At 45.7% G+C, this 24,854-nt stretch overlaps 1 protein-coding gene across 7 annotated transcripts in view; it reads right to left on the reverse strand.

Annotated features, from left to right (window-relative positions):
- Positions 1 to 24,854, reverse strand: part of LOC126213306 (zinc finger protein 99-like) — a 107,907-nt gene that overhangs the window by 19,790 nt on the left and 63,263 nt on the right. For all 7 annotated transcript variants that reach the window (XM_049940992.1, XM_049940993.1, XM_049940991.1 and 4 more), the window contains one exon: positions 12,388 to 12,425. In XM_049940992.1, the coding sequence (XP_049796949.1) occupies positions 12,388 to 12,425 (38 nt within the window). The remainder of the gene's footprint in view (positions 1 to 12,387; positions 12,426 to 24,854) is intronic.

Below are 24,854 nucleotides of genomic sequence, written 5' to 3' on the forward strand. Positions count from 1 at the left end.
TCTCTACCATCTCTGATCTATGCCCACAATGTTTAGTATTACCCCTGCCTAATACAGCACCTTTGGTGCTCTATCACAAAAACAATTAATTCTTCATTGCTTCTCATGCATTTGATGAGCTAGCTGAACAACAAATAAAAGGTTGTAGAATGTTGTTGAGGCTGAATGATCAATGCATAAATGCTCCATTGACTCAAAATAAGTCTGTTTTCCATAGATGACCAACATCAGAAGTGTTGTGAAGCTGAACACAGGGTGCCTACTGTGGACTGAAACATTTAATTCTACAGTAGGATAACCGCTCCTGCAGTTTGGGGAGTCTGACTCACAACATTCATAGTCCAGAGTGCTGTAAGTAAATTCTAAAATCTTCATATAGTAAAATATTGTCCAGTTTGCCGTGTGTGCTATTCACATCAATCAGTGACTTCCTTTTGCATTGAAGTTGTGAAAAAGTCCCCAACAGAAGCCTACAAGTGAAAGTAACCATGATAAGCTTTTAGTTGGATTTAATGAAGATATCAAGCTACAACAGATGCTACTTACATTCACAAGACATGGTTCTACTCACTACCTAAAGCTTTCAGCAGCCTGACTTCTTGAGATGCTGGAATGCCAATACATATTACTGATGTTGATACCTCTTGCAAAGATCATTTTGGCATGGTAATCAAAACAGTTTCCCACTTTTGTTATTCTTATTTTTTCTCAATTATATGCCAAATCCTTTCTACCAGCCATCATCCAATTCTTGTTGCAAGTTTCCAGAACTGACAAGAAACCATACATTTATTTAGTTAATTATGTAGTGACACACTATGTTAAGTGTACAGTTACTGAGGTCCAGACTGGTGTGATATTAAGTGCATATTTAAAAAAGCAACCACAATCTCCACAACAATATTTCATTTTCCTCCAAATTCTTTGACTACTTCACGCCCCTATTTCCACATGAACTACTGACCTTGTCAAAGTGAGTGGCTTGCATGCCTCAATGAAACACACAGCCACAATGTATGTCCAGCTGCAATGGAAGAATATCTGGGGACAGCACAAGCAACCTTTCCAGTAGTTGGAGGAACTGTAGTTTGGGCGATTGAATAATATGGCCTTGTACTATTAGCTTACATGACCTTGCTATGTTGTTACTGTGAATGGCTACAAGCAAAGGGGAAACTACAGTCATTTCTTGAGGATATGCACCTCTGCTGTATGGTTTTAGTGACGATGACAACCTGTCAGGTGAAATATTTCTGAAGAGTAAAAAAGTGTCCCACTCAAGTCTTTGGGCAGGAACCAATCTGGAGGTTATAGTCAACAGGAAGGACGGAAGGGGGGGGGGGGGGGGGGGGAAGAAAACAAATAAGGCAACAGTTCAGTGTGTGCAATGACAAATACCTTAACCGAGCATATAGGTTTGTCATCAATACAGAAATGGATGGTTTGAAGTTAGATATGATGGGAATTAGTGGAGTGCAGTGGGAGAAAGCACAGAATGTCTGGTCACATGAGCACAGGGTTATCAACACAAACTGAAATAGGGGTGACCACTACTAAATAGGAATATAGGAATGTGAAACTCTTCTGAACAGTGTAGTGAATGCAGTATCAATTCCAAGATATACACAAAGCCAAAATCATCCCCAATAGTACAAGTATGTATACCTACCACCTCTGCACATGGGGAGATTGGAAGGATGTATCAAATTCTAACTTGATAAAATTTTGAAGTAGTATAAAGAACGGCACCTTGCTTTAAATATTCAGATGTAAGATAGTGCAGTTCATGAAAAGAGAAAGCTTAGTATCCTATGACTACAGCAAAGAGTCAACTGATATAAATACCTTCAATACAAAATACATTGGCTCAGTCATAGGTAAAACAGATGGCAGACTAGTTCATTACTAAGATACTGGGGAGCCAGATGATCATTACAAAATGCTTGTGTGCCCCATCGTATAATACTGCTCAGGTGTGTTGGACACGTATTAAGTCTAATAGAGGATACTGAATTTGCAGAGAATGGACATGGACTTAGACGTAGCAGTTACACTGGTGTGCAAGAATTTACTAGTTGAACAATGGGTTAATATGCACCAAAATGCACACTAAATGAAAAAAATTATTTCCTATAAATGTTTCTGAAAAATTATAAATTCAGTCTTCCTTCATAACTGGTCAGGGGAAATTACACTTCGCACCATGTGAAGCAGCAGCTGACATCTGGGATTAAAATATCTTGTGCTATAAAGATACATCTTTAGCCAATACAGTGAATAAGCACTAGTAAAGATTTTTTTTTTGTGGTTTTAGGGCGCAAAACTGCTATGGTCATTAGCGCCCGGTCCGTGACTGAGGAAATAATAAAAACTGAAAATGGAAAACAGCAAAAATGGGAATGAAACTCAAATAATTGGAGACACTAAAAGCAGAAACAAGGCTTAAAAGTCCACTACAGAGAGGGGTTGATGGTCCCCGATAAAACTTCAAATGACTGACGTCATTTCACTGTCACTAATAAACTGGAGAACGCGGTCGGCTGAGCGCGTGTCATCTGCTAAAATCGACGATAGATCAGGCGATAGCTGTAGACGGGAGCGTAACGGATTAAAATAGGGGCATTCAATTAAAAGGTGTCTTACCGTCCACAGCTGAGAGCAGTGGGGACAGAGTGGGGGAGGATCGCCGCTTAAAAGATGTCGATGGCTAAAAAGACAGTGCCCTATCCGGAGTCTAGCTAAAATTACCTCCTCCCGACGATGCGTTCGGGAGGAAGAGGTCCAAGCGCAAGAAAGGGCTTTCACTTCCCGCAGTGTTGACCAATGCGCATGCCATAAATGAGCAACTTTGCGACATAAACCGCTCCGTAGATCGGTGAAGGGAAGCGACTGAATAGCTGGCCGAGGAAGAGAAACTGCAACCTTGGCTGCTATATCAGCCGCCTCATTCCCACAGATACCAGCGTGTCCCGGGAGCCAGAGGAACGCCACCAAGACGCCCCCCAGGTGGAGCAAGCGCAGACAGTCCTGAATCCGGTGGACCAGAGGGTGCACAGGGTAAAGAGCTTGGAGACTGAGGAGAGAGCTGAGAGAATCTGAGCAGATTACGTACTGTATCCGCTGATGGCGGCGGATGTAGTGGACAGCCTGGAGAACAGCGAAAAGCTCCGCAGTATAAACCGAACACTGGTCGGGAAGCCGAAAGTGATTTGGGGCGTCGCCAACAATATAGGCACTCCCTACACCCAACGATGTTTTCGAGCCGTCGGTGTAAATAAAGGTGGCGTCCGTCATTTGTGCACATAGAGCAGCAAATGCCCGACGATAAACAAGTGAAGGTGTACCATCCTTGGGAAATTGACAAAGATCACGGAGCAGACAGATCCGGGGACGGAGCCAAGGCGGTGCTGTACCCCAAGTTGTCAAGAAGGTTTTAGGAAAGCGGAAGGAAAGAGAATGGAGCAGTTGACGGAAGCGGACTCCCGGGGGTAGTAGGGAGGAGGAGCGGCCTGCATACCCTACATCAAAGGAGGCGTCGAAAAAAGGGTCATGGGCTGGATTAGCAGGCATGGAAGACAGATGGCTAGCATAACGGCTCAGAAGGACCGCTCGCCGATTGGACAGCGGAGGTTCAGCAGTCTCAGCATAAAGGCTTTCCAAAGAGCTAGTGTAAAAAGCTCCAGACGCTAAACGTAATCCACGGTGGTGGATAGAGTCGAGACGCCGAAGAATAGACGGCCGAGCAGAGGAGTAGACTATGCTTCCATAGTCCAATTTCGAGCGCACTAAGGCGCGATAGAGGTGGAGAAGGACCACTCGGTCCGCTCCCCAGGAGGTACCATTCAGGACACGGAGGGTGTTGAGCGTTCGCAGACAGCGAGCCGAAAGATAGGAAATGTGGGAGGACCAGCACAGTTTTCTGTCAAACATAAGACCCAAGAATTTAGTGACGTCTGAAAACGGAAGGTTGACAGGACCTAGATGTAAGGAGGGCGGAAGAAACTCCTTGCGTCGCCAAAAATTAATACAAACGGTCTTACTGGGAGAAAAACGGAAGCCGGTTTCGAGGCTCCAAGAGTGGAGGCGATCGAGACATCCTTGAAGACGTCGTTCAAGAAGGCTGGTCCGTTGAGAGCTGTAGTAGATCGCAAAATCGTCCACAAAGGGGGAGCCCGAGACATCAGGAAGGAGACAATCCATAATTGGATTTATAGCGATGGCAAACAGTACAACACTCAGCACGGAGCCCTGGGGTACCCCGTTTTCTTGGGAGAAAGTACGGGAGAGAGTAGTGTTCACCCGCACCCTAAATGTGCGCTCTGCCATAAATTCGCGAAGAAAAAGGGGCAGCCGACCTCGAAAGCCCCAAGAGAACAGTGTGCGGAGGATGCCTGTCCTCCAACAGGTATCGTATGCTCTCTCCAGACCAAAAAATATTGCTACCGTTTGGCGTTTCCGGAGAAAATTGTTCATGATATAAGTGGAGAGAGCAACAAGATGGTCAACTGCAGAGCGATGCTTTCGGAATCCGCATTGGGCAGGTGTTAAAAGACTGCGTGATTCCAGCCACCAAGCTAAACGGTAATTCACCATACGCTCCAAAATCTTACAGACACTACTCGTGAGAGCAATGGGGTGATAGCTAGAGGGGACATGTTTGTCCTTTCCAGGTTTCGGAATGGGAACGACGATAGCTTCCCGCCATCGTCTGGGAAAAGTACTGTCGGTCCAAATTCGATTATAAAGGCGAAGGAGGTAACGCAGACTATGGGTTGATAAATGCATCAACATTTGGACATGGATACCATCCGATCCTGGGGCGGAGGAGCGAGAAGAAGAGAGGGCATGTTGGAGTTCCCGCATGGAGAAAACAGTATTGTAGCTTTCGTGATTTTGAGAGGAGAAAGCAAGATGTCGCACTTCCGCTGCACGTTTCTTCGGGAGAAACGCTGGCGGGTAATTTGAAGAGCTCGAAATCTCAGCAAAGTGCTGACCCAATGAGTCAGAAATTGCGACGGGGTCCACTAAGGTATCATGCGCGACAGTGAGCCCAGAGACCGGGGAGAAACTAGGCGTGCCTGAGAACCGTCGAAGCCGACTCCAAACTTCCGAGGAGGGAGTGAAGGTGTTAAAGGAGCTAATAAAGAATTTCCAGCTTGCCTTCTTAATATCGCGGATGACGCGACGGCATCGCGCACGGAGATGCTTATAGCGGATACAGTTTGCCAAAGTAGGATGGTGACGGAAAATGCGAAGAGCACGTCGCCGCTCACGTATTGCGTCACGGCATGCCTCGTTCCACCAAGGAACTGGGGGGCGCCGGGGCAATTCGGAGGTGCGTGGTATTGAACGTTCCGCAGCTGTAAGGATAACGTCTATAATATGTGTGACCTCATCGTCGACGCTGGGAAAGCGACCGTCATCGAATGTCGCTAGAGACGAAAAAAGTGTCCAATCGGCTTGGGCAAACTTCCAGCGTCGCGGGCGCATGTATGGCAGTTGAGGCTGCAGCCTAAGGACACATGGAAAGTGGTCACTCGAGTGTGTATCATCAAGGGCGAACCATTCGAAGCGCCGAGCTAGCGGAACAGTACCGATCGCAAGGTCCAAATGAGATAAATTTGTCGTGGAGGCAGACAAAAACGTGGGGACCCCAGTGTTGAGGCAAACTAGATCCGCTTGGTGGAAGACGTCTAGCAATAGGGAGCCACGTGGACAAGGATGTGGAGATCCCCAAAGCGGGTGGTGGGCATTGAAGTCCCCAACCAGCAAATAGGGGGGTGGAAGCTGACCAAGAAGATGAAGGAGATCAGCTCGTGCCATTGGTGTGGACGATGGAATGTATACAGTACAAAGAGAGAACGTGTATCCAGAAAGGGAAAGACGGACGGCGACAGCTTGGAAGGAACTGTTTAAGGGGATTGGATGATAATGGAGAGTATCATGGAGAAGAATCATGAGTCCTCCATGGGCTGGAGTGCCTTCCACAGAGGGGAGGTCATATCGGACGGACTGAAAATGAGGGAAAACAAAGCGGTCATTAGGACGCAGCTTTGTTTCCTGAAGACAGAAGATGACCGGCGAGTAGGATCGTAAGAGGATCGACAATTCATCCCGATTGGCTCGAATGCCGCGGATATTCCAGTGGATAATGGACATAGGGTGAACAGAAAATGGAGGATTGTGACCAAGGGTGCTGTCAACTCAACGACTGCTCAGAGCTTGCGACCGACAGCAGGGAATGGCATTCAGCCGAAGGCAGAAGATCCTGATCCATAGGTTGGTCAGGAGCAGCTCCTGCCACCAGCGATCGACCGGTTGACCGGCCACCAGCAGTGCGCCTCGGCGACACAGAAGACGGCCGAGGGCGATTTCCGCCAGGTGGCGCTGTGGATGGGACACGCCTTGGCGGAGAAGGAGAGGAACTGGGTTTCTTTGCAGCCTTCTTGGAAGTATGAGGTTTAGATGAAGGAGGAACCGATGGTGCTGAAGTTGCCGTACGTAAAAACTCTTCACGAGTATGCTCTTTCTTCGAAGACTTGGTGTCTGACTTTTGGGCTCGAGATTTAGCAGAACCCGACGAAGGGTGAGCCATAGAGTGGGCAGGCGAAAGTGGTGAAGTTGAACGGGCGATCTTTGCGCTGGCCGATCGGACGACCGTGGCACTAAAGGTGAGGTCGCAAGTCTGCGTGGCCGCCTCCTTTGTTGGCCGAGGGGAAGCAAGGACGGTGCTGTATTTGCCTGTCTGAGGCACGGTGGGCTGTCGACTGGCGAATAATTTTCGAGCAGCAAAGGTCGACACCTTTTCCTTCACTCTTATTTCCTGGATGAGCTTTTCGTCCTTAAAAACTGGGCAATCTCTAGAGGAAGCAGCGTGGTCACCCATACAGTTGATGCAGCGAGGGGATGGAGGTGGACAAACACCCTCATGGGCATCCTTGCCACACGTAACACATTTGGCCGGATTGGAACAGGACTGGCTGGTGTGATTGAACCGCTGACATCGATAGCAACGCGTAGGGTTTGGGACGTAAGGGCGAACAGAAATTATCTCATAGCCTGCTTTGATTTTCGATGGGAGTTGAACTTTGTCAAATGTCAAGAAGACAGTGCGGGTTGGAATGATCTTCGTGTCAACCCTTTTCGTAACCCTATGAACAGCCGTTACGCCCTGGTCAGACAGGTAGTGCTGAATTTCTTCGTCAGACAATCCATCGAGGGAGCGTGTATAAACGACTCCACGCGAGGAATTTAAGGTACGGTGCGGTTCCACCCGGACAGGGAAGGTGTGGAGCAGAGAAGTACGCAGCAATTTTTGTGCCTGGAGGGCACTGTGTGTTTCTAACAGCAGGGTGCCATTCCGTAATCTGGAACAAGACTTTACAGGACCTGCAATTGCGTCGACACCTTTCTGAATAATGAAAGGGTTGACCGTGGAGAAGTCGTGACCTTCGTCAGACCGAGAAACAACAAGGAACTGTGGCAACGATGGAAGAACCGTCTGTGGCTGAGACTCAGTGAACTTACGTTTGTGAGCAGACATAGTGGAAGGTGAGGAAACCATTGCGGAAGAATCCCCCACGATTACCGGCATCTCCGATGGCACGCTCCTCCCTTGTGGGGGCCCTCACTGAGGGCACACCCGCCTTAGGTGATTGTTCACACCTCAGGTCACACCTCCCGACAAACGGACGGAGGGACCAATCGGCACTTTCGGAAGGTATCAGCTCGGGTAATCACCCCTCCCTGGGCCTGGCCGTTACCAGGGGGTACGTACGTGTCCTACCTGTCTACCCGGGGCGGGGAATTACGCGTTACCCCGTCACCGGCTACGCATGGAAGTGCGTGGGTCGGCCTTCAGACACGCACAGGGAGGAAAAAAGAGAAAGGGAAAGGAAAGAAGTGGGGGTCTCAAACGCCGCAGCGGAGAAAAGGGCAAAGAGAAATGGGAAGGAAAAGAGGAGGACAGAGGAAGGACAAGGACTTGCAAGCGTAGAAATCAAGGAATTTGGAACAGTTTCGAGCGTCCGTCTCCGGACGTAGGCTCAAACTATACTCCCAGAGGGGGAGAAAGGTAAGGGAAGAGCCAGAGGTGAGGGGGGGGGGGGCGAAGATGGGGGACGGGGAAGGATGCGGAAAGGGAAGGTATGCAGCCCGGAAAGGAAGGAGGGCCACATTAGCTCGGGGTCCCGTGCTCGCTACGCACGTGTCCACAAAAGAGTTGTGGACCCCCTGGGGGGTAGTAAAGATTTAATGGGGCACTAGCAAACTACTACTTTGTGTATGCACAAAAACTTGTCTTCTGAATTAGGTGAATCCCCCTCACACAAGGTTCTTGAATACCAGGATTTATTTACCCCTTGTCCTTGCTTTGTTCAGTTTTATGTTTTTTATGGGAAGAGAAGACTAGGAATGTAGTTTCACAAAAGTTTCATTTTCCATCCGCATCATCTGCCTCACAACTCTCATCCTGTAATTTCTCTCTAGTTATGGCAAAAGAATTGTTGCTTACAATTCTGTAATAAAAATATATTTCTCCAATGATCTTATCATAACTGGTCTGTAGAAACTAGAGTATCATGGTCACATAAAACATAGGGCATTGTTTTCCTACTGAATTACTGAAGGATGCTGCGTCTCAAATAATTCTTTGGCAGGTTTTTCAGGGAGTTCAGGTTTCCGTTGTTAGTCCTAACCAAAAAAAATAACATTACAGCTCCTAAACACTATCAATTACCATTTAAGTCTTTATAAGCTGGCAGAATGTGTCTCCAACTGCTTTACAAAAAGTAAGATATTTCTTTGGTGGCCTGTACACTGGCAGTACTATAAGCTCGTGTTTTTCCTGCTCCACCCTTGTGGCACAGCATTCAATGAGCTATTCAATGGTAGATTCATCAAACTGTGGGAGCTGGGACTTCGCTCCCATTTTTTCATCCATCATCACTCACCCTCTTGTTTTACTGGTTGTACAGTAGGACGACATAGGCTTGTAACCCTCAAGCTCAATCTGTTGAATATCAGGGATTTTCATGTGAAGTTCTAGTAAACACAACTGTTGTCATTCCATCTGCACATTTATTTTCCTGTGCTGATATTAGAAGTTCACTCTTTTTATTAAGGAACACTACCACATAATAGCCGTTCTACGGAATATATTATCGACAATAATGCCCTGCAATATTGTTGCTTATTAAGAACACACATGAACCTCACTTATCCGTCCCTAATTAATCTGGATTTCTGGGTAAACAGATTCATTTTTGTTTCCTCTTCCTTTTTTAATTCGAGAAATCACCAGTCGCACGCTTCCAGCTCCTGTTAGTACAGCCCGTGTGGATCTGTTCCCTACAGTGGTAAGAAGCTGTACCAGTATTGTTCTTTTCTTTCCATACTTTGAGTGTGTGCGAGTGAAATGGCTTCAAAGCAAAGGAAAGTGATCATTCTGATGAACAAAAAGTTGGCAGAACCAAAAAAATAGACAAAGGAGAACTTCTTAAAGACATCCAGTTGATTAACTGTGCCAGACTGGAAGAAGAAAAAAATAAAATAAATGATATCTAAGGGCAGTTTTTTGAGTCATATTACAACAAAGAAAGCAAGAAATAAAACACTGGATAAAGTATTATATGTTTGGTTCAGTGAGAAAAGAAAGCATGGTGTTCAGATATCCTGGCCAATAATGCAGGAAAAGGTACTAAATTTAACACATTGCATACTGGCTGCTACACCACAGTTATTGTTGCAGTTCTCGGCAATTTTCATAAGCAGCATGTGAAATGAGCACTTCTTCCTTATTTGAATATAGCTGCACTTAATGCCTGATGCTGATGGAACTCGCAGACATGTTTGTATGATGTTCTAATATTCTTGAAGGGTGCGATACCTCAGGAAAAACACGCCTTTATGTAATGGTACTTCACAAAACTGGCAGTAGTATATTGTTTCAGGTCTTTAATAGAGTGCAGTGCAAATTCTGCAAGACTGAGCTGGATATTTCTTTTTCCACTTCCTACAATAGTCTGACTAGTATGTTCTTTCATGTTCCCTGACAATCAACCAAGTGGACCCTTAGCAGGGGCTCGATTTTGAAGGTTGGATTGCTTCAGTTTACTCCACAGTTGCTACGTCTGCTTCTTGTTCACTTGTCCTGACTCTTGCAACTTTTTGTAGAAACTTTCATTTGTTTACTATCTGGATTTAGGTTTCTGTACACTTTGTATGCATTAAATAGAGCAAAACCTGTTAGAAACAAAACTACTTTCTTTGTCCATTTATTGGTTTTCTGCATTATCCCACAACATGAAATGTATAGATCAGCTCTCTCCACACATTTCATAAATGTATTGTACATCACAATACATTTTGGTTTTTGTACAATTTCCCCTTGTGGTTTTTCCCTGTTGCAACCATGTACATTTTGTGAACTGTTATTCTCACCTCCCTTTTATCTTCCCATATCTGCAACAAAATGTCACCTTGTCTTCAGAATGTAGTATCACCTTTGTTTAGAGATCTGGCTTCTGTTTGTAAACACTGAGGGAGAGCTCTATTGATTTGTATTGGAACACAAACACTTTTTCCTTCCTAGAAGTGTTTTGGCTATAGCTGTACTGTTGTTATAATTGTCTTCATAAATGTGATGCCACATGCCAAGGTGAGGAGAAAGTACAGAGATACTAGTGTATTTAAGCTTTTTTTCTTTCTCCAGTGTATATTTCTAGATTGGAAATATAACCATTTACACTTTCGCAAATCATACAAACAAACAAACCTTGTAGGTTTTCCAGGATTTTATGTCTGTAAATGAAGCCACCCTCTCCATGGTAACTTTGCTTCATCAAGAGAAAGCTCCTGTTCAGATTTGTATATTGTCTGAAATTTATCTAGGAGGTGCTTTAGCACAGGTTCAATTTTGTGGAGTCTGTTTTCCTGAACACTCTGTAACGTATTGTCACTAAAATGCCACGATTTCCATACCTGCTCAAATCCATTTCAGCTCATTAGCATGCCAAAAATCGGTCTCTCTATTAGAGGATCTGTTGACCAACAGTCCATCAAATATTTTATTTTATTTGTCCCATCAAGACAATCATTCCCACATTTTTTTCCATTCAACAGCAATGATATTCATAAATTTGGGAGATTCTTTATAATGGTTTTCGTTTTGTGTCATTATGTCGACAACTGATCAAACAATTCATCCCCTATAAATAATTATGCTCTCTTTATGGTCCTATTGATCTCAGTGGGATGGGTTTTTACACCTAGATTTCCTCTAAATGCTTGTAAAATAATGATATTGTTCTCCTTCAACCAACTTTCACTGTCAGAAGCTTCATCATCTAAGTCGTTCACAATTATCTCACTTTGGTTGATTATAGCCATGTTTAATTCTTCACTTCCACTGCTAGTACCAGCACCATCATCTGAATCACTTGGAACATCACAACAGTTGTTCACAAACAGTTCAGTAAGAATCTCGCTTCCTGTCCAGCTGTTTTTGCAGCACACCGCAGAAGGCAACAAGTACAATACTATTCCACGGTAGTGATTGTTGGCTGTGAAATAAAAGCTAATAGTAAGTTCATACTGTTGTTTACTGCACTGAACCCTCCAGTGCATCTATAGCCTTTTGTTAAATTAAAATAGTTACTGGCATGAGCAACAGATCTCAAAATACAAGCACAGCCCCAAAAATATAAATGTAAGTGATTTGTCCGCAACACTTGGATGTGGAAACACACAAATTTATGTGAACCACATAAAATTTTTTTAGCAGTAAGCTACCAATGGTGATCCTAACTTTACAGTTGTCCAAGGCTGGTTGGAAAAATGGAGAGCTCATCATGGCATACCACACCCTTCAGTGACTGGTGAAAGTCTTCTGGCTTATATAGCAACCCTAGAAAACTTTTTAAAAAAATTCTTTGAAGAAGTTATTTCCTCCAAAGACACAACACCTGACCAAATTCATATTGCAGGAGAATCTGGGCTTTTTTTTAATTGAATGCTACCTAGTAAGACAAGATTTACATAAAATGTCAGCTGAAAACCGCTACTACATTATGCTGCTCTCAATTAAGGTTGAAACAAAAAAAAACTGACACACTATTTCACTAAATAAACTTAAGTAGACTACAGTAACTATAGAGCTTCTTGTTAGTGCCCAAATACAAGGGTGGTGGTGTTTATATTAAGAGTTTTTGCATTTAATAGGACATTTCCAGATTATACAGATTTTCAGTGGGACCAGATGTAATCCAGATTAATTTCTTGTGTGAGGACCAATTTTGCATGTTCATTTCAAATTTCAAGCACTTTCACATGGAGTACATGAAAATTTACACTGCTCAAAAAATTCTGAAGTTAATTATAAAAACTTACCTTCTACTATTGGATTCATATCTTGTTGAGGTTGCCACCTGAAATAAGTCGCAAAATTACTAGTAATCAAAAAGTAATGTAACAGTAAGTAAATAACATTCTATAAACAACCACTAACATCTGATTGTTCCAAACGGTGCTGTTTGTAATGCTTGCAAATAGCATTACACAAGGTATGCAACAGAAATGGAGCAAGTTGTTGAAACTGATAATGTAAGTAAGAATTAACACTTTATTTCAACCCTCATTTTAATGCTGTGTTTACCTGTAAAAGCCAGTGGTTGTGTTGTAACCACATTTCCTACTTGATACTTCTAAAAGAAAAGTGACCAGAAGAATATATCATCTATCACATATGCATGCCTCACATGAAAGTTTTCTTTTCTTTTTTTTTTCCCTCAATTATAAAACTGTAGTTCACTCCAAGGCGAATACAGCATCCCAGCTGATGGATTGGGGCTTTGGTATACAGGGGAGTTGGTGTTTCTTCTAAACGCAACAAAAAAAAATTCAAACACAAAATAAAGTACAGACTTGGAATGTTTAATACACAAGCATTAAAAAATGTTGATAACTGAAGCTACTAGGGGGCAGTTTATTACAAACTGAAATGTTTGCGTGACAAAATATCAGATTTTCAGATAAGGAAATACCACATTCAGATAGTTGTAGACTGTTCAATGGGAAAACAGGAAAGAAAATCACGAAATCTATGCCACACCCAGGCACTGCATTTAGAAACGCTCACTCTCCTCACAAATCAATGTGTAAATGGGAGGCACATAAACATTAATGTACATACACCTACAAATAACATAAACAATTCTAACAAAGTAAAACATTTTTGATACAGAACAATTTGAAGACAGCCAATATGCCAGAGAAAAATGCAATAATTTTATTACGAGATTTTAATGGTCAAATTGGTAAAACACACACACACACACACACACACACACACACACACACACACACACACACAGAGAGAGAGAGAGAGAGAGAGAGAGAGAGAGAGAGAGAGAGAGAGAGAGAGAGCAAAAAGTGCACCATCACATGAATTTTATAGAAATTGTTAATTTTATAGCCATATAGATGAGGACTCCTACACTATTACACATACTCAACATGCGAACATCAAGATATTTTCAGATAGATTACATGGTAGTAACAGAAAAATTACAAAACATTTCAGACTATAAGAGTCAGAAATGGACCAATGTAGAAACTAGCACTACCCCAATACTAAAATTACAATTTCTGGCCAGAACATGTGAAAACATAATCCGAAAAGATTTGAACATTTGGCAAATTAAATTTTAAAAGATAAAATACAGTATTAATGTGGAGCCTGAAAATAATAATTCACGAAATTGGGAAGAAGTAAGAGGAGCTGAAATGATTCCAGTGATAATAATAATAATAATAATAATAATAATAATGAAACACCAGTTGTGGAGAATGGAGTGTGACCAAGCTGCTAAATTATGGCTACAGGCCTGGTAAAATGTTACACCTGAAAATACTGAAGCATATAGCAACATCAAAAGGGAAACAAACAAAATTAACTAAAATGCTAAGAGAGATAGTATGAGAAATGGCTATTGCATTTGATTGATCAGTACTTCAAAGAAAAGAGGTTGAATTTTTTATCAATTATTTAACAGGAAATTAGCAAAATCTCAGCCAAGGGCTCTACATTCTAGGAATGAAGCAGATAACATTGCTGTGAACAACACAGAACTGCTAAATTTTGCCAAATATTTTTATAACTTATTAAACTCTGAGGAATTAAAAGACGTACTAGAATTTAGCAAACCTAAAGTAATCCAAGAAACAACCCATATTCCAAATTAAAAATTTTTAATCTCACAAAGAAATTTAAAGCACTAGGAGGAAATAGAGTAACAGTAAAATTTCTAAAATACAAGAGGCACCACAGAGGGTTTATGTGAGGATGGCCATTTGTACATGAAAATAATAATCTGAAGCTACTAATGCAATAAAGAATGAAAAGAGATCAACAATACTGGTGTCTAGTTGCAAATTTTAAAAAGGCTTATCACTGCTAAAATACTAATATTATTCAAAATTAATAAGATTTTGAAATACCTGAGAAAACTCAAGATCTGTTCAAACAAACACTAACAGTTACAAAATCTACAGTAAAATTCCAGACCAAATACAAATATTTGAATACCACTTGGTTGGAAAATGGATGATCTCAAAGGCAACTATTTAATTTTTGTATATCATTCAGCAATTTTTGTAGTGTAGAAAAAGGGGAAAAAATGACAACAAGATGGCAAAATCCAAATTGTGCACGAAGTATGGGAATATCAAAAGAATACAAATTTGACTATCAAGGAGAAGTCACCTAGCCAAATGGGGCACAAAAAGAAGCCACCAGAGCAAAATTATGAAAGATGGACATTGCATTTCACTTAATACTAAATGTTCAAAATAAAATATTCATTCTCTATAACTGTAGAAGACAACACTACAAAGCTGTTATTTGGCCTGAATGCGCATATGCATCAGAAACACTTATTTTAGGATCAATAAAAAAATAATTAAGAAATCAGAAAAAGAAAGGTATTGGCAAATATAACAACAGTATAAACATTTAAATTACGAGGTAACATTATACAATCATACAGAAAGAATTTCAGACAAAATTAGGAAAAGACGACTAACGTACTATGTGCACATTCAAGGAATGAGTCCTACTATACTGACAAGAAAAATTGTACAGGATCTCCAAAAATTTGAAACAAAAACCCAGAGGGTTTAGGGAAGTATGCAAAGACCTAGAAACATAGCAACACATTGAAGACAGAATGAAGTATACAAAAAAAGAGGTGCACTTAATACAGAGCCCTAGGGACCACCATTCTCCTGGGTCTGTGGAGCACTGAGAACAGAGTCAAACCCAAACTCTTAACGACTGGTGGGAGAGGAACTGGTAAATAAAAATCGGGAGGGGGCGCTGAAGACCACATTCATGGAGTGAGAGATATGTGTGAGTGTGAAACTGTCATACACCTTATAATGATAAAAAAAACTGCAACAAGACTGCAGTGCTGAGAAAAGGCCCACTGAACTACAGTTTCCAACCCAAGCAGATGATCTATCCGAGATCATCTGTCCCAAAAGCCGCACTGGTAGAGAGATGAAAGGTCCACAGATTCAAGGACCTAACTGAGCCCTTCAAGTAACTTGCAGGGGACACTGGTCAGACTGATGGGCCAATAACTATCAATGGACAATGGATCCTTGCCAGGCTTAAGGACAGGAACCACAATACTGTCTTTCCATTGAGAGGGGAAAATGCCCTCTAGTCAAATACTGTTAACACCTGGGGAAGATACTATCATCATGGAGGATTGAGATGCTGAAGCAGTTGGTTATGGAAGAAGAGAGGGCTATTAGAATTTCCCATTTAGTAGAAGGTTCACAGTAGCACTCCACCTGACAAGGGGTAAAACGTAAGTGGAAAGCATTAGCTTGTTTCCGGAGGAGGAAGGCATTTGGATAGGAGGCTGACACCAATGCTGTCACAAAATGGGTCATGAGGTGTCCCTCGAGAACTGATGGATCCATACAAAGTCCACCTCGAAGGGCAAGACCCAGAAAAGAAGACTGTCGCTGACAACCTTTGAGGGTGCACAGTGTAGCCGACACCCGTGACGAAGGGGCAGAAGAACCTAGAGAGGAAACAATGGGTTTCAAACACACCCACTTGCTCCATTTTATAAATGGAGCTTTGATGCAAAAACATTTAATCCTTGAGCTGGCACAACTATGTATAAAGCGCAAAAACCACAAATACCATTGTCTGTCTTGTAGCATTCCATTCTTCTGAAACAACTGTGATCTGGTACATATTCCCTTGTTATTGCTTCAGCTAACACAGTGACAATTTGTGCTGTCATACATCCTGATAAGCAGCAATAATGCAAAATACAAAGTAAGGTAGGTGAGGAAAAATTTTTAGATCCATGCGAGTAAAGGTCCAAGGTTTGAAGCTAGTGGCTCAGTTTCACAATGAGGCAGCTTCTCAGAGATAAGTAGCACTCTAATAAGCAATTAGCTGTGATCTGTTGCTACGTGGGTTAACACGTGCATGCAGCAACATAGCGATATAATGAAAGTTTATTTTATTACTGTTTGTTTAATTAAACAGAGCTTTAACTTGTATAATTTAAGTTTATTTTTAACATCGTCATTTAATTACACCAAGATTAAACTGTGATTTTTATATACCTGTTTGCCTCAGTAATATAAAGACAACATTCTTTTCCTCTGTACAAAGTACGCCATGTGTCCACTCATGTTATAAAAAACAGTGCCCCACTAGAGGGTTAAAGGCAATAAGATGAGCAGAGGATGGGTGCCACTTGAGATGTTGCGAAGTGCCATTACAGTCACAGATGGCAATGGCAATGATCGTGCTGCACCACAGAACTGGCTGATGGCAAATGTGGTCCATCGAGCATGGAACGGCAAAACCAGTAGTGCAAATTCTCTTATCACACAGATTCTTAATGACTTCGGCAATAAAACTCCATAATGAAGATGTAAACACAAACTGGGATGTATATAGAGGCCAGTCAGTATTGCAAAGCTCAACTGAGTAACCTGATTACTGGGAGATGGGGAGGGAATGAAAGAATCAACAGGAAGTGCTCACTATCACAAAGGTCATTGTGTGCAAACAGTGTAGAGAAGGAAGAAGGGGAGGGGAAGTGAACAATACAACATAGATGGCACTAAAGTAAGTAGGGGGACCATCATTAAGAAAAAACAGGTCATGGCCCCAAAAACTGGTTAATAAGGAGCCTCAACTAGACAACAAAAGCACTTATGAATGGTGTGCTCCATGTGGTTCCCAAGTCGTGCAGCAACCGTAAACCATAACATTAGCACATATGTAGCAACCAGTCGCAAAATCATGTTTTATTTATTCACTTTTGCAAATGGATTTCAACTGATTAACAGCCATCATTGGCACTTTCAACCAATATGTGCCTTGAGTAGTAATACTGTCTTAAGCAGAGGTCAAACAAAGTCAATGTTTGACCTATGTGTAAGACAGTATTACTATTCAAGGCACATATTGGTTGGAAGCACCGATGATGGCTGTTAATCAGTTGAAATCCATTTGCAAACGTGAATAAATAAAACATGATTTTGCGACCGGTTGCTGCATATTTGGTAACAAAAGCACTTCCCTACAAAGAGTGATGGGCATTAAAATCCCCAAGGAGGAGGAAGGCAGGGTGGAGTCACTTAAGGAATGCAGTTAGGGCCGCAGGTGTACGTTGCCTGTCAGAAGGGGGGTAGAGATTGCAAACCATGACCGCTGAGCCCATACAAATGTGACTAGAAACCCTCAAAGGGCCAACCCCATTCTAACTGAAAGAATGGAACACATGAAGGGTTAGTGAGTAAGTGAGTGAGTGAAGGTAGAATGAGATTCACTGAGAACTACACAAGTGGCAAAATAAATGGAAATAAGGGATTGCAACGCCAGGACGCGACTGTGGTATTCATAACAGTTCCATTGAACAAACACAGAATGGGGATCTAAATGGGAGGACATTGGTTGGTTGGTTGGTTAGTTTGTGGGATTAAAGGGACCAGACTGCGATGGTCATCGGTCCCTTTTTCAAAAAAAAAAAAAAAAAATTAAAACCGCCCAAAGAGAAGAAAAATGAACAGCAGGAAAGACGTCAGACGACATGGGACAAGAAAGACTCCGACAGAGATCAGACAAAACAAATTAAAACACACAGAGAGTGACGGTGGTTGGCCGACCATAGAGAAAAAAAGAGGAAAAGCCAACCACCAAGAACACATTAAAAACTCAGTTTAAAATCAGAGGCTAAAAGCCAGAATCAACACTAAAAAACATAAACACTCAGATTAAACGATAAAAACCCCCTGCCCGAATAAAACGCAAAACTAAGTCCACCATGGCAGAGTCATCTAGTAAAAGGGCAGGGAGCGTATCAGGCAGCGCAAATGTCTGCCTGCGCACAGTTAAAAGCGGACAAGTTAATAAAATGTGCACCACCGTCAAAACCGCCCCACAGCGACAGAGAGGCGGGGCCTCACGACACAATAAATAACCGTGAGACAGTCGGGTGTGGCCAATGCGGAGCCGACAAAGAACAACTGAATCTCTGCGAGTGGCACGCATGGATGACTGCCAAACACGCGTCGTCGTCTTGAGAGAACAGAGTTTGTTTGGCATGGGCAGATTGCGCCATTCAGTGTCCCAAAGCGAGAGAACTTCGCAGCGGAAGACTGCCCGCAAATCAGTCTCCGGGAGGCCAATGTCCAGGGTGGGTTCACTGGTGGCCTGTTTGGCCAGGCGGTCAACAAGTTCATTGCCCGGGATACCGACATGACCGGGGGTCCACACAAAGACCACAGAGTGGCCCCAACGGGCAAGAGAATGCAGGGACTCGTGGATAGCCATCACCAGACGAGAACGAGGGAAACACTGGTCGAGAGCTCGTAAACCGCTCAGGGAATCGCTACAGATGACAAAGGACTCACCTGAGCAGGAGCGGATATACTCGAGGGCACGAAAGATGGCGACCAGCTCAGCAGTAAAAACGCCGCAGCCAGCTGGCAATGAATGTTGTTCATAGTGATCCCCTAGAGTCAGAGCATAACCGACACGACCAGCAACCATCGAGCCGTCGGTGTAAACAATTCCAGAGCCCTGATACGTGGCCAGGATGGAATAAAAGTGGCATCGGAAAGCCTCCGGAGGGACTCCTTCGGGCCCCGTGCCAAGTCGAGCCGAAGGCAAGGGCGAGGAACGCACCACGGGGGTGTACGCAGAGGTGCCCGGAAAGGAGGTGGAACAGGGAAAAACCCAAGCCCGGAGAGAAGCTCCTTGACGCGGACGGCGATCGGACAACCCGACCAGGGCCGACATTCCGGCAGATGGACGACTGACTGCGGGAACAGGACACGGTAATTTGGATGCTGGGCAAGCTAAAAACATGGGCAGCATAAGCAGCCAGTAATTGTTGGCGTCTTAACCGCAGTGGAGGGACACCTGCCTCCACTAGTATGCTGTCCACAGGGCTGATGCGGAAAGCACCAGTAGCAAGGCGTATTCCGCTGTGGAGAATGGGGTCCAGCACCCGCAACGCAGATGGGGAAGCGTAGCCATAAGCCAGGCTCCCATAATCCAGACGGGACTGGATTAACGCTCGGTAGAGCCGTAACAGGGTAGACCTGTCGGCGCCCCAGCTGGTGTGGCTCAAGCATCTCAGAGCATTTAGATGCCGCCAACACGCCTGTTTAAGCTGCCGGATATGAGGCAGCCAAGTCAACCGGGCATCGAAAACCACCCCCAAAAACCTGTGTGATCCCACCACTGAAAGAAGTTCGCCGGCAAGATAAAGCCGCGGCTCCGGGTGGACAGTACGTCGCTGGCAGAAATGCATAACGCAGGTCTTGACTGCCGAAAACTCGAACCCATGAGCTACAGCCCAAGACTGCGCCTTGCGGATAGCGCCCTATAGCTGACGTTCAACAGCTGCAATGCCAGTAGAGCTGTAGTAAAGGCAGAAGTCGTCAGCATACAGGGAGGTGGAGACAGAATTTCCCACGGCTGCAGCGAGCCCGTTAATGGCTATTAAAAACAGGCAGACACTTAAAACAGAACCCTGTGGCACACCGGTCTCCTGGATGTGGGAGGGACTATATGAGGCCGCGACTTGCACGCGGAAGGTACGATACGACAGAAAATTGCGGATAAAAACCGGCAGAGGACCCCGAAAACCCCATCCATGAAGCGTAGAAAGGATGTGATGACGCCATGTCGTATCGTATGCCTTCTGCATGTCGAAAAAGACAGCGACCAGGTGCTGACGGCGGGCAAAGGCAGTACGGATGGCCGACTCCAGGCTCACCAGGTTGTCGGTGGCGGAGCGGCCTTTATGGAACCCACCCTGAGACGGAGCCAGAAGGCCCCGATACTCCAGTACCCAATTCAAGCGCCGGCTCACCATCCGTTCGAGAAGCTTGCAAAGAACGTTGGTGAGGCTAATGGGGCGGTAGCTGTCCACCTCCAAAGGGCTCTTGCCTGGTTTCAAAATGGGGATGACAATGCTTTCCCGCCATTGCGACGGAAACTCACCCTCAACCCAAAGACGGTTGTAAAGGTCGAGGAGGCGTCGCTTGCAGTCCACTGAAAGGTGTTTCAGCATCTGACAGTGGATGCAATCTGGCCCAGGAGCGGTATCGGGGCAAGCGGCAAGGGCACTGTGAAATTCCCACTCACTGAATGGAGCATTGTAAGATTCTGGGTGGTGGATGCGAAAAGAAAGGCTCCGACGTTCCATCCGCTCTTTAATGGAGCGGAAGGCCAGTGGGTAATTGGAAGAAGCAGAACAAAGAGCAAAATGCTCTGCCAAGCTGTTGGCAATTTCGCCGGAGTCTGTACAAACTGCTCCATTCAGTGAGAGTGCAGGGACGGTGACAGGGGTCCGATAGCCATAGAGGCGTCGGATCTTGGCCCAGACCTGCGATTGAGAGACATGGAGGCCAATGGTGGACACATACCGCTCCCAGCACTCCTGCTTGCTTTAGCGGATAAAGCGGCGGGCCCGCGCAAGCAGCCATTTGAAGGTGATGAGGTGTTCAATGCAGGGATGTCGCTTGTGACGCTGTAGTGCCTGCCGGCGATCTTTAATCGCTGCAGCGATCTCAGGCGACCACCAAGGCACAGTCCGCCGCCGAGGGGACCCAGAGTAATGGGGAATGGCAGATTCGGCGGCAGTAACGATGCCGGTGGTGACCGATTGAACCACCGCATCAATGTCATCATTAGAGAGAGGCTCAATAGCGGTAGTGGAGGAGAACAAGTCCCAGTCAGCCTTATTCATAGCCCATCTGCTAGGGCGCCCAGAAGACTGATGCTGTGGTAGTGACAGAAAGATCGGAAAGTGGTCACTACCACACAGGTCGTCATGCACACTCCATTGGACAGACGGTAAGAGGCTAGGGCTACAGATTGAAAGGTCTATGGCGGAGTATGTGCCATGCGCCACACTGAAGTGTGTGAAGGCACCATCATTTAAAATCGAGAGATCGAGCTGCGACAATAAATGCTCAACGGTGGCGCCTCGACCTGTTGCCACTGACCCACCCCACAGAGGGTTATGGGCGTTGAAGTCGCCCAATAGCAAGAAAGGTGGCGGCAATTGGGCTATCAGCGCAGCCAGGACATGCTGCGAGACATCACCATCCGGTGGAAGGTAAAGACTGCAGACAGTAACAGCCTGTGGCGTCCACACCCGAACAGCGACAGCTTCTAAAGGTGTTTGAAGAGGAACAGACTCGCTGTGCAGAGTGTGGAGGACAGAGGCAGACGCCACCAGACACCCTTTCATATGCTGCCCGATAGCCACGGAGGGCGGGGGTTCGCATTGCTGGAAACCAAGTTTCTTGAAGAGCAATGCAGAAGAAAGGGTGAAGGCTGATAAGGTGTCGGAGCTCAGCTAGATGGTGGAAGAAACCGCTGCAGTTCCACTGGAGGATGATATTGTCCATGGCTGAGGAAGGCGTGAAAGGACTGGGAAGGCAATTTACGCCGCTTGTTCACTCACTGCCACCGATTCAGTACCCGTGCGAATGGCATCCATGGCGTCTGAGGGACCGGCGAGATCAAGGTCCTCAGCGGACGCTAGAATCTCTACCTCATCCTCAGACGCAGAGCTCGAAGGGTGCGGTGGGGTTGGTGCCACCGCAAGTTCTTTGGCCTTAGAGGTCTTTCTCTTGGACTTCTCTCGCTGAACCTTGGGTTTCACCGGCTGGGAAGGCTTCACCGATTCAGTCTCCGGGACGGAGGAGGATCGTGAAGCCCTACGCCCGGCCGCTGGTGAGGATTTATGCCACTGTCTGCCGTCATCCTTCCCGCTGGTGGAACCCTGGGAAGGGAGGGTCCCAAGGGAACTCTTACGGGCGAGAGTAGCTGAAGAAGTTAGACGCTTCTCCGGCTGAGAAGTGGGGACGGACGTCCCCAATGGGTGGGAGGATGTTGCTCCTGAGGTAGGTGGTGCAGGAGCAACCGGTCGGGTAGAGCTCCCCCCCCCCCCAGGGGAAAGGGGGCAGGAGGAGTCGTACTGCTTATCGAGCTGGCTGGAAGTCTTGAAACTGATGGGGCTAGCACAGTTGTTGTCGCAGCTGCGTAAGAAGATGTCATTCTCACAGGATGGAGTCTGTCATATTTCCTTTTGGCCTCAGTATAGGTCAGCCGGTCCAGGGTCTTACATTTCATGATTTTGCGCTCTTTCTCAAAGACTTTGCAGTCAGGCGAGCAAGGGGAATGATGCTCTCCGCAGTTGACACAGATGGGAGGCGGGGCACATGGAGTATTGGGATGTGATGTGCGTCCGTAATCTCGACATGTGAGGCTGGAAGTGCAGCGGGAAGACATATGCCCGAACTTCCAGCACTTAAAGCACCGCATCGGGGGAGGGATATAGGGCTTGACGTCACAACGGTAGACCATCACCTTGACCTTCCTCCGGTAATGTATCACCCTCGAACGCCAAGATGAAGGCACCGGTAGCAACCTGACTGTCCTTCGGACCCCAATGAACGCGCCGGACGAAATGAACACCTCTACGCTCTAAGTTGGCGCGCAGCTCGTCATCAGACTGCAAAAGTAGGTCCCTATGGAAAATAACTCCCTGGACCATATTTAAACTCTTATGTGGTGTAATGGTAACGTGAACATCCCCCAACTTGTCACAAGCAAGTAACCTGCGTGACTGGGCGGAGGATGCCGTTTGTATCAGTACTGACCCAGAGCGCATTTTGGACAAGCCCTCCACCTCCCCAAACTTGTCCTCTAAATGCTCAACGAAGAACTGAGGCTTTGTGGATAGAAAAGACTCCCCATCAGCTCTCGTGCAAACTAAGAATCGGGGCGAATAACTATTACCTCCATCCTGAGACTTACGCTCCTCCCACGGCGTGGCCAGAGAGGGGAACATTTTCGGATCGTACTTTTGAGCATTAAATTGAGCCCGGGAACGCTTAGAGACTGCTGGCGGCTGGCCGCCAGCGAGAGATGGTGTACCAAGCTTCATTGTGGGTCATCCGCCCTGATGCTACCTACTCCAACCAAGGGCCCTCCCTACGGGCGCCACCCAACCGCAGCAATAGCCACCTGGCAGGATGTCCATTGCCGGGAGTCCTGATGCCCCAGGGAGACGGGCATCTACTCCTTGGCATACGTGGGGAGTTAACGGCGCAGGCATCAGTAGAGCGATCCCTGTGTTGTCAGGGGGCTACAACCAACAGGGTACATGGCGGCCCCACCACAATGGACTGGCTACCGTGCTGGATCTTAGGTGCAAAAATATCCAAGGTCGTCGTCGCAGTTAAAAGCAACACTGCAGAGTGCAGCGTGGTAATCGCACCCAGTGACGTATCCTCGCCCAAGAGACGGAAAACGAGCGGGACACCATTGCAACGACGAAAAAGTCGGCTAAAGGTCTCAATGCAGGACGGATACAGTGCACCATGTAAGGCGCCCTTCCCCAATTGGCTCGCTCTTCGGAATAATTTAGAAAGATGGAGGTCAAACCCGAGACGGGACCATCACATAAGGCCGAAACATTTGAGACTCCTTTTAGTCGCCTCTTACGACAGGCAGGAATACTGCGGGCCTATTCTAGCCCCCAAACCCGTAGGGGGGGGGGGGGGGGGGACATTGGACTGGAGCCAATCAACCACCAGATCACCATCCATCACTAATGAGAACGGGGTGACACCCATAAACAAGAGGTCCGACTCAGGTTGCGATGGAGATGGCACTTCTGGGGGGCACCATGTGGGCTTTGTCCTGCAACTTATGTTCCTCTTCTCTCTCAGACTGTTGAAGGCAAGGCACAGATAGCGTGTTTCTGCAAGATACAGAACAGAGAGGGAGCAGGCAACCCTGGGGTGCACGGACTGTCAGTCCTGCAGCCAGGTCATGGCAGCAGGCCTACTGCCTGGCAGATGTCAGGGTATGGGTCGCAAGAGGGACAACCCTCACCAGCAGGTGCCAAAGGAGGACACTTTTCTGAGAGTAGGAGGGGGAGCAGCACCTGTAGATGATGTGGGAACCACAGGGGAGGGGAGATGAGGGGAAACAGGGGAGGGGAGATGAGGGGAAAAGGACATAACAGAGGCAAAGTTAGATGTCACTGACACAGGATGAAGATTGTCATATTTCTGCAAAGCCATGGTAAATGATCAAGGGACTAATACTCCTGTCGTTTTTCCTTCTTATAAATATGGTAATTTGGTGAGTAGGAGAATGATTGTAGTGACAACATACAAGTGCAGCAGAACACCGACTACCTTCATGGAGTGGGCACCCACATTCACTGCATGGGGGGGGGGGGGGGGGTCCGCCACACAATGGGAGGACATGCTCGAAATGA

This window comes from Schistocerca nitens, chromosome 11 (genome assembly GCF_023898315.1).
Source record: "Schistocerca nitens isolate TAMUIC-IGC-003100 chromosome 11, iqSchNite1.1, whole genome shotgun sequence".
In the NCBI taxonomy this organism is placed as follows: domain Eukaryota; kingdom Metazoa; phylum Arthropoda; class Insecta; order Orthoptera; family Acrididae; genus Schistocerca; species Schistocerca nitens.